Source organism: Mercurialis annua, linkage group LG4 (genome assembly GCF_937616625.2).
Source record: "Mercurialis annua linkage group LG4, ddMerAnnu1.2, whole genome shotgun sequence".
Lineage (NCBI taxonomy): Eukaryota > Viridiplantae > Streptophyta > Magnoliopsida > Malpighiales > Euphorbiaceae > Mercurialis > Mercurialis annua.
The window spans coordinates 30,575,609-30,586,387 of record NC_065573.1 but is presented as its reverse complement, the minus strand read 5'-3'; the positions used below and the strand labels follow the sequence as shown (position 1 = coordinate 30,586,387).

The 10,779-nt window shown below is 33.1% G+C and overlaps 2 protein-coding genes across 2 annotated transcripts; one reads left to right on the top strand and one right to left on the bottom strand.

Annotated features, from left to right (window-relative positions):
• Positions 1-1,488: 1,488 nt before the first annotated feature.
• LOC126677884 (protein CHLORORESPIRATORY REDUCTION 42, chloroplastic-like) lies at positions 1,489-2,379 on the top strand. The gene is made up of 2 exons (XM_050372698.2): positions 1,489-1,763; positions 2,142-2,379. The coding sequence occupies exons 1-2, from the start codon at positions 1,558-1,560 to the stop codon at positions 2,236-2,238; spliced, it is 303 nt and encodes a 100-aa protein (XP_050228655.1). The 5' UTR covers positions 1,489-1,557; the 3' UTR covers positions 2,239-2,379.
• Positions 2,380-3,017: 638 nt separating this feature from the next.
• On the bottom strand, positions 3,018-6,315 carry LOC126679375 (probable ubiquitin-conjugating enzyme E2 16). Its single transcript, XM_050374394.2, has 6 exons — positions 6,092-6,315; positions 5,882-5,985; positions 5,672-5,774; positions 5,525-5,588; positions 3,483-3,571; positions 3,018-3,287 (listed from the first exon to the last, which is right to left on the bottom strand). The coding sequence occupies exons 1-6, from the start codon at positions 6,119-6,121 to the stop codon at positions 3,192-3,194; spliced, it is 486 nt and encodes a 161-aa protein (XP_050230351.1). The 5' UTR covers positions 6,122-6,315; the 3' UTR covers positions 3,018-3,191.
• Between the last annotated feature and the right edge of the window lie 4,464 nt (positions 6,316-10,779).

Genomic DNA, 10,779 nt, shown 5'->3' with positions numbered 1-10,779 from the left:
CTACATTAATAAGATAATTCGGCTACTTAGTTTAAATAACTAAAATTAATAGTTATTTGAATACATGTTTTTTTTCTCCGTCTTAAATTGATAGGCATTATTTGAAGTTTTTTTTATCTCAAAATTATAGGCATCCAATTATTATTCTCTCAGTAGCAGCGCCTGTACTAGTGTTCTACTGAAAATTGCAAGCAAATCTGAACATGAGAAAACGAGATGTAGCGTTCTCATCCTCTATGCTCTAGCTTTATTCCTTTCTCTACATATACTCGGAATTTCTTAAAGATTAATTATTAATGATTATTATACTAATACCTTTAATAATATCTCTCAAAATCTTTAAACCCAGTGGCAGAACTAAGGGTAGCGAGAGCGTGCGGCTGCCCTCCTCTGCTGAAGAGAATACATAGGCAACTCAATTCCTACTTTGTTTCTGTCACCTTCCATTTCTAAATGTTTAATAACTTCTCGTTCAGCTGCTCCACTTTTTGACCTTTTTTATTAATTGGTAAAATCTAGAGGAATTTATTTAATTGTGGGATTGAGATTATGTTACACAATTTTATAACAAACTCATTTATAAAATTCTATAACTTTAAATTTTAATTAACTAAATTTAATTTAAAAATTATTCATATTTTTAGCATATAATAAAATAAAAATATTTTAGTTCTCATAATTTAATTTTTTTAATTATTATAATATTATTATAAAATATGTAATGAAATTTGAAGAGTTTGAAGATTTGATGGTGATGAAATTTGGAGTTTTTTTTATGTTTATAAGTTATAAAATCTTAAGATTTGTTTTTTATACTATTAATATTTACAAGTTATGAAACAAATTTAATTATTGTAAGCTTTAGGTTTTCATAATTTAAAAAACATTAATTATGAATTTTTTTAATAAAATAATAAATTAATTTTAAATGAGTAATTGCCACATGGCAATTTGTAGTCGATCCACTTGTCAAAATATGCATGATGCTTAATTTGGAACTCAAAATTATATTATAATATAGATATAGATATAGATTTTATAAATTTGATGTTGATGAAATTTGACGAGTTTTTTTTTCATGTTTATAAGTTATAAAATTTTAAGAGTTCTTCTAAATTATTAATATTTATAAGTTATGAAATAAATTTAATTATTGCAAGTTTTAACTTTTCATATTTCATAACTTTAAAAATATTAAGTATTAATTTTTTTAATAAAATAATAAATTAATTTTAAATGAGTAATTGCCACATGGCAATTTGTAATCGATCCACTTGTCAAAACATGCAAAATGCTTAATTTGGAGCTCAAGATTATATTATAGTATAGATATAAATTTTTAATAGACATTATTGAATTCCTCTAATATTTATTTAAAATGACTGTTAGTTAGTACTGTAATTTACAATTTAGAAGAAACTAAAATATAGATCGAAACTAGATAAGAATAGATATTATGAGAACTTTATAAAACAAAAGCAAGTAAGACTTCATCTATAAACACTAGGTTCTCATAAATATCAACCGCACAAAAACTATCAAAATTTGAAAACATAAATGGCATCACTATCTCTATCAATCTTGAAATTTACCAACTCTGCCTCAAGCTTCAATATGGCTACTAAATGTGAACCATCGTCGTCCAAACTTGAGATAGGTTCACCAATTGTGGTTGTTGAAGCTCCCAAAATGATCAAGACGGCAGCTTCCGTGCCATGCCTCCGAGTTAATTCCGGATTAGTCAAACCCGGTGATGTGGGGAGGTGCATAATTCTTCTCTTCCTCTACCTAAATGAGAGAGTCGAGTCAAAGTTTTGTCAAATTCGAGCTCAAATGTGCTATACAAGTTCGAGTTTGAGCTCAAATAATCTTTGAGAACTCAAGCTTGAGCTCGATATCAAGCAACATCCAAGTAACTTGAGCTTGAGTTCAATCAAGAACAAAAATAATTACCGGATATGTGATGCAATTAAATTTTTTATTTGAGACTTGAGTTCAACTCAATTAAACTCGATTAGCTCAAGATTAACTCAAATTTTTCGTACAATCATAAGTAACTTACACAGTAGCACAAGTCGTTTATGGCTATTAAAATATACTAATAGTATTGGCTGATTCTTGATTATTATATAAACTTGCAGAGTTGTATCAAGAAAACCGAAAGATGTATGGGCAGTTCGTCTCAGCATTGGAACATATCTTATTGATGGCAAATATTTCAAGCCCCTCCAGCAGTGAACATGATTATATTCAAGTATAAGATTTTATGATTTTGTTCTTCAAACAAGTTCACACCAATATACATCAGTTGTATTTAAACTATTTCAATCTAAATATTGTATGTTGTTTGAATCAAATCAAATAAAAGTAATTTAATGATGGTTTGCATACAGAACAGATAGATGGTCACAATTATCAGCTCCCATGCAGCAAAATGCCAATAGCCATTATAAGTTGAACTTATATAAGAAGCCATGTGCTTTCTAATGATTTAATAGTAATTATTATATTTAAAGAAACAATTAAACGTGAAATATATTGATCTAATCGGTAAAAATTCAAAAGATTGATTAACAAAAATAAATTGGAATAAATCATGTGTAGCCAAAAAAATTCAGAAATGCGATAGGAATGTGTACATTAATTTTAAACCGAACTAATTTATTTAAAAAAACATCAAACCGGACTTATAAGAACATAAAAAAATTCAAATGAACTGAATCAATCAGTACTATTGATTTTCAATTCGGTTCAATTTTCCAGTTTGTTTTACACTAAAACTTGATAGATAACTTTTTGTTCAAAACCAAACTGAAAAATAATCTTTTCTTTATACTACAGTATCCAACCAAACCGAATTATTAAACTCAGTTCAGTTTGATTTGGTTTTTAAACACCCTTAAATCCAGGATCCGTACCTAAAATGTTAAAGGTAAAAGTAGAAAGAGTGGAGATAATGATTTTCTTGTGGAGCATCAATGATCCCCACCTAATGTAACCACAGAAGCAAGTACATATAACTAAAAACACATGGTCCCCTTTTCTTTACACACCAGGCATTGCCATTTACAGGAGATAATCAAATGTTTTCTTTTCAGAATATGCTTCTCCATATGTTTCATTTTCCTTTCAACAAAAAGGTTATGGACTTTAATTATTTAAATTAATGTTGCATCGGAATGCCACAGTAATTACACTTTATCGTCGTGAAACCACCACCTAGTCTCCTTCGGAGATCTGCCATTTCTACAGTTCTTTACATACCGATCATTGTCTTCAGGGCGTTGCTGCAAGTCAGATAAAGTTGCATACAATAGAATATTAGTCCACGCAAAATGAACTCAAGAATACATACAAACATATCCATTCTGCTTCACCTTCTTGTTTTTCAGACAATAACAGAATAAACTGAATTAAATATGTTTCCTAACAAACAATGGCGATCTAGAATATGAAAACTGCAAGTGATTGTGAATTCAAACCTTCACAGTTGAGCTCGACAGCATTGAGAGAATACTGATGCAGACAGAACTAACAGTCATGGCAGGGGACCATGAATCATATAATATATCTGCAACCAACCAGAAATACATGAAACATCAGTGCTCCTGCTAAAAAGAAATGCACTGCAGGATTTCAACTCATGCAACCTATGTAGAATGGAAACAAAAATTAAAACAGAAAATGGTGAAGGGATAATTTTTTACATGAATAGATTATCAACATAGAGTTGCAGAGTTTTATAAGCATTTTTGGAAACAAAAAACGGAACAACGAAACGTAGTATTCAAGAAATTTATGTTTAACATAGCATGCATGATGCAACCATAAGGAACAATGTCTTTTAAAATAAATAAACCCTCTGTCACTTAATAGATCACAATATAAACAATTGACTCAAAAACTTTTGGTTCACACTTAATCCAACTACTGTTCACAATTTCCAGGATTTAGCCATCAGTGTGTTAGATAAGACCAATCATATAGCAGCATTTGCCAATGTGCAAATATTCACTGGAAGCTTCTTCCCTTTCCCCAGTCACTCTTTTTTATTATCTATTGTGATAAAAACATATTTCCAATTAGAAATGAATTAATTGCAAGCCAATTTGCCTAAAAAAAAAAAAGATGACAACTCTCTTTGACGCAATATCAATCAAACAATAAAAAGAATTTATATATGCCAGTGATGGGCAGCAATAAACAATGTAGGTTTCATGTTTTTTCAAAGCTTCACATCTATTACATTTCTTATCATCCAAAAAAATTGAAATCAATCCTCAGCCAAAATTTAGGGATAGATTCCATGTCATTTAAGTAAAAAATTAGACCAATAGACAAAGCTGCAGAAATTAAAGCACAAACCTGAATTGGAGAAGTGAAAGCATGAGTAAAGGAAAATTTGTCACATAAGTAAAACATCATTTTCTTTTACATGATTATAGACTTGTTTAACATGACTCAAAAGTTCAAAAGTAGACATCCAAAGTGGCACAACAAAGTATCCTTCAGCAAATGATCGACACGCTTATACAGCTGAAAAATGCACCAATTTCGCTCATGAGACAACAGCTTAATATGTAGAAGAACCCATCAAGTCAACCGCCAGGTTGCAACAAAGAAACAGAAGAGGTTTGTGATAATTTTAAAAAAAAATGGAAGGTGCTACTTCCATGTAATATTTAACCATTTATTCTAGATTTTCCTCATTTTGAGATTTCAAAACCTAAGCGTGGGCAGAAAAAGAGTTACAGACCAGGTTCAGCCCAGGACATGCACCTTCTTAGTTCTTATACAGCCAAAGGAGAAGGGAAGATCAAATGACTTTTTAGGGTTGTATTTCTTTTATTAAATGACAGAACATGCAATTTCATCAGCATTAAGGAAAAAGGAGTAAGAATGACTACTAGCATAACCAAAATCTGTGTTTGAAAAATGGAACTTTATTTGATTCAAATCATCTTTTCAAGTAATGATAAAATCTTTAACCAATATGATGCTATTATGTTCACTGCAGTCTCCACTATTTTATGAGAAGTATAGATTATTTTCCGTCACTTTGAATGCATTATGAGAATGAAAATATATAATTATGACAATTATCGGTGCTGAGCTCCAGACATCAGAAAATATCAATCAGGAAACAAATGAATACAGAAATTCAATCTAGCTTTATGATTCACATTTTCCCAGCAGAAGTGAGGGACCTCCGTTACAGAAAACACCAGAATATCTATGTAAAAGCCTTATTGATCATGCACCAAACCAAAAGATTTGTTAAAGAAAACAAAACATCAACCAAGAGAACAAGATTGTCTATCACTTTCAACAGTCAATCAACTAGTTACTCAAAATAGAGAAAAGTACAAAAACAATAGACTATAAAACCTCCAAGAAAAAGTAGGCCACAATTAACAAAAAATGGTGGACAAGATACAGCAGCAAGGAACAAAAGAAGTGATCATGTAATACAAATTGTACCAAAAACACACACAAGGAAGTTATAGAATCCATGAGAACTTACCTAAACAAATGTGTCCATTGCTATAAATATGAGGGTGAAGTGGAGCCGGATGAAGAAAAATAACCTGTTTAAATTAAACCCATTTCAGTTATAAAGAGAGGTAATTAAAAAAAAAAACTTTCAATAAAATACAATAGAATAGAATACCTGGGGAGCTTCCATGGGATAGTGTTCAGGAAAATCAACTTGAAGCTGATAAGTTTCATTGGAATACAAAGTTCCAGAGGCTCCATTTACTTCTATTACCCATCTGTTTTTTTTCAATTATTTAATTAAACATCCAAAATAAGAGTAAATAAATTTGTGGGTATTGCTTTAATTGGTAAATAGAATAGAATTAAATAAAAAAGAAAAAACCTTTGAAGATTATCAGTGACTTTGTGTTTGAAGCCAGAAGGAGGGTTGACCTGCCACTCCACAAGCTCCTTTTGCAGACGATTGCATGCTATCTTACTCAGTGCCTTCACCACCCAAAACAAAAATCAATTCAAAATCAACCCAATTGAATCAAAATGGACCCAATTGAATCAAAATCAAACCTTTTCATAGAGGAATTGAAAGTTTTACCTTGCGAGAGGCGGCGGAGGAGCTGGTCATGGCTTGAAGAAATTGAAAGGGGAAAAAGAAATCTGGGGTTGAGTTGAGTGATATAGATGCGAGAAGTTGTGGTGATGAAAGGGACAAAGAGAGAAGCAGCGACGGTTTATGAGTTGTTCTTTCTGTGTTCCTTCACTCCCTACTTTTTCTTCTTTTTTTTTATTTCTTTCTTTGAGTGGCTTTCATTTCAAACACTTTTTTTTTATTTTTTTTCTATTGTGAAAAAATAAATTTTTTTAGTTAACCACAAATAAAATTGGTGATTTATAGCTGATGCTGCGACCTAAAGACGAAATGGAACAATAAATTAGATGTCACAAATAATTAATTATAGTTTATGTTCATATTTTGGACTATAATTTGTTGTTTTGTAATTATTTTTTTAAAGGGTCAGTATGCTCTTCATATTTAGTCTGAGTATCAAATTGACTCTTTATGTTTAAAAAGATGTTAAAACACACTTAACTTTTTTAAAAAAAAAAGTCTAATAAGCTACTCTTTCAAACACCTTTTGTAATACCCCAAAATATTTAAGTATTTAATTGGACCACGTGTCCAGTGTTAAGTCGCTAGAATGGCGATATCAGAAAGATTTCCGAGAAATTAGGATAAATATTAAATTTTAGCAGGACGGACTCGAAAGGATTATTGTGAAAGATTTAATATTATATTTCAGTTTTAAAAGTTGGAATTAGAATTGGAAAAGAAAAATACTAAGAAAGTCGCAAAATAAAGTACAGGGACTAAAATGGTAATTTAACCATATAAAACCCGAAGGGATATTATTTCGCCAAGGTCCGCGAAATGTTTTATAGTATATGTGGTAAAAGTTTTGGGTCAATCGGAGACCTTTTAAAATTTGGACGCGGATGCGTTTTGGGCTAAATTGTCACTTTTGAGAAGTTTAAGGGCTAAAGTGTAAATTAGCCAATTAAGTCTCGAGAATAGTAATTAAAAGATTATTGACGGAAAATAATAATTTTTAAGTTAGTATTATTTATATGAATATAAATAATACATATCGACTCGAGTTAAAAGGATAATTTAACCGTTTGGTTAAATTAGAAAGTTTAAAAGAGAAATGGTTTAAGTTAAAGAAATGAAGGATCAAAATGGACAATTAGCCAAGATATATATAATAACTTTCCTTAAGAGTAAGGAAAGGAAGTGATGATCAGAGGAAGCGAAAGTTACAGAAGCTTTCGACGATCGATTACGATCCGTCGCCGTTTCGCCGTTTCTCGTCCTAATCGCGAGTTCTTTATATCGATTCGTTCAGAATTCGATTCTCTATCTTCGCCAAGCTTCAAATCGAGGTAAGCTTGACGTTTTTATTGTGAGAATTGATAAATAAGGGTTATTTCGTTTTAACGAATTAAACGAATCGTAATCGCGTTTCTATTGGCGTTTTTGATGATATTTGAGATGGTTATTAATGGAAATCGTGCTAGAATCGACTATGGACGTTTAAGCACGTCGGAAATGGCCCGGGGAACGAACCCCGGGGCTGCACATCGTACAGCCAAAGGCTGCACGAACGTGCAGCAGACTGCACGTTCGTGCAGACTGCTGCACGAACGTGTAGCAAGTGCTGCACGAACGTGCAGCACAGCAACTGCACGATCGTGCAGCGTACTGCACGAACGTGCAGCGTACTGCACGAACGTGCAGCGTACTGCACGAACGTGCAGCGTACTGCACGAACGTGCAGCGTACTGCACACGAACGTGCAGTACACTGCTGCACGAACGTGCAGTCCTTCGTTAGCGGGAATTGTTAGTTTTGGGCTTTCTGGGCCCTGACGCGACGCAGAAACTCGATTTCAAACAATTTCAAGTCGTGTAATCAATCGTGATTCGATTGAATATCAAAACGTAAACTAGGACGTTTAAAAGAGAAATATGATTAAGAGATTATCAAAGTTAAGAATCGTAATTGAAATACGATGATGTTAACCTAAGTTTATAACTTAGGAGTTTGAATACTAAGCCCACGTTTATGGATTAAACGTATAGGTAATTCAATTAAGTAGCTGACGTACCGACAAGCTACCAAGCCATTTAGCTGGAGAGGGCACGTGATTGGAAAATGCATGGAGCTTACGCTTGCGGGATTATAATAATGCAGTTTTTGGATAGCGGTCACAGTGAGTGGCAATTTACTTTCGCGTATTATTATTAAAGTTATTTTGATATATTATAAATATGATTATCAATACGTCGCATTTATATGATTTGCTTATATAAGAAGGTATGTTTGATGAATATGATTATATGAATGCCATTATATTCATTGTTTGAATATGAGTATCTAGCATGCGATCCGAAGAAATCAACTACCTATTGGGTGTCAATAGGCTGTGTGATCACCAGTATTTGAGTCAGTCTAGCGTGTCTAGATTGTCTATGAGACTACGAAATGCGCATACGATAAGAATGCGATACGAGAGTGAACTCGGTTAAATTAACCTGAGCCCCACGAGAGCGAACTCGGTTAAGTAACCTGAGCCCCGTATCTAGTGGATTGAATGTACCAGTGAATTGAACTTACACTTGGAGAATAAGAGATTGGTCGTGGCTGACGTGGTTGAGTGTGAACACTCCCGGGTCGGACCATTTGGATCAGTTTGATTCGAATATTCGGAATAAGATAAGTTCAGAGTTTAAGATTAGGGTTTCGGTCGGATCTGTTATTTATAAATATTATGTTATTTTTATATCATATCGAGATAGATATATATAAGTTTGAGTATGCGATGTGTATTTTGGTAATACCGATGATAAGTTGCATACTCACTCAGTATTTTCCCAAATACTGACCCCTCACTCTGATGTTTGCAGGTATTAGAAGTCGGATCAGACAAATCATCTCCGTTGTGCCAGAAGTCATTGGACTTGCACAAGTATGAGTTCCTAAAGCTGCAGTAGTCAGTAGGTGTCAGTACTAGATAAACGTTTTGACTTCAAACAATATTTTTATATTGTAAACTTTAATATGATATTAATAGTTATAAATGAATTATCTGAAAGGGGTTTTCATGAAAATGTTTTAATACATATTATGTACTATACTTTTATTTGCGAAAAATTATTAGAGATTTTAGGCTTGCTACGGGTTTCGGAGCTACCACTCCCATTCCCTAGCGCCGGTCTCGGCTCAATAATTTGGGTCGTGACAATTGTGGTATCAGAGCAGTTGGTCCAGTTACCTCTGCTAAAATGTGTTTGTCGGTTGAGTAACCTAGGAACTACTGCAGCTATAGAGTTGGAGTTTGTCTGATCCAAGTCGTTAGTGTGATTTGATTTGAGATAAGTATGATAAGTTGATTTATGAAATGCTTACTTGTTTCTTGTGACACGTATATACGAGATATATACGTATATATTGTTTTGATGAGACGTGCATATATGATATGCACTTCAGATGAAGATTCTGGGAGATGTATTGCCTCCTCTGAATAGAAAAAAAAAATTGTTATGATTGCGATTTGATGTTATATATACATGTGTGCTTAGCACCAGATAGCATGAGCGATGTTATTGGATTCGATCGATCGAAATTTCAGAAAGAGTGAGAAGGAGAAATGTAAAGTTGTAGAAGTTGAGGAACTTTCCAGAAGCAGAGTTTAAAGGTCTAGAGAACTTAGAAAACTCGAAGTTTATAACTTTTAAAAGTTATTTGTTTCAACGATTCTAAAAGCCTAATTGTGCCTAGACCCGTAATAGTCATTGATAATTGCCATGACATTGATAGAAGTGCATCACTACATACATTAATACATGCATTAATAAGACATGCATCATATGCATTATGTTCAGACGAAGAGGTGAGATGTGGCAACTCTTTGGGGATGAGAGACGTCATCACCCTAGTGCACAATTTGGCTAAGATTTAAATGAAATTTTTAAATGAGTCGTTTTATTTGAAAGAGTTTTCAAAGAGTTTTGTCTTTAATGTGAGTATACCTAGACCAGAACTCTGAGACGGAAGTGAGATGCTCGCGAGCAAGCTGTGATCTAGGCTATGAGGTGAACGAATACGTATAGTTGTGAGAATATAGAATTTGTGCCTCTAGCTAATGAATTTAGTCTGGATAGTAGATATGTGTCCGGATAGTAAAACATATCTAATGAATAACGTATGACTTATATATTGTGTTTGATATACTTAATGTTTGATTAAGTCTATGTGAGCGGAATGCTCACAAGACTTAAGTTACGATATGTAATCAAGAAAATCTAGGGGACACTGATTTTCTTGAATTCGGCCAACATAGATGCTTATAGCTACGATAGTATTATGCGTTTAACATATACAACGCGAGTATATGTTTAGATAATTGGTCAGTATATGATGAGTCAGAACACTCATAAGACTTGCAATAAGAGACGTAATCATAGAAGGCTTAAAGGAAGGAGACGTCCCTAGGGTCCAACATACGTGGACCGCGATTAGACGTGACGATTAGTAAGGATTATATTTTAAGGAATTTATCAGTATTCCTTTATATAATCGTTATGCTAGGAACGAAGAATTGCGTGAACGCGTGCTGTTGCACAGCAAGTATATGAGGCGCAAGAAGAAGATCGAGGTGACAAAGGTGAATGCAACCTAGTCCAATTGGCCTGCAAAGGCCAGAAATGTGATGAAGGTCAACG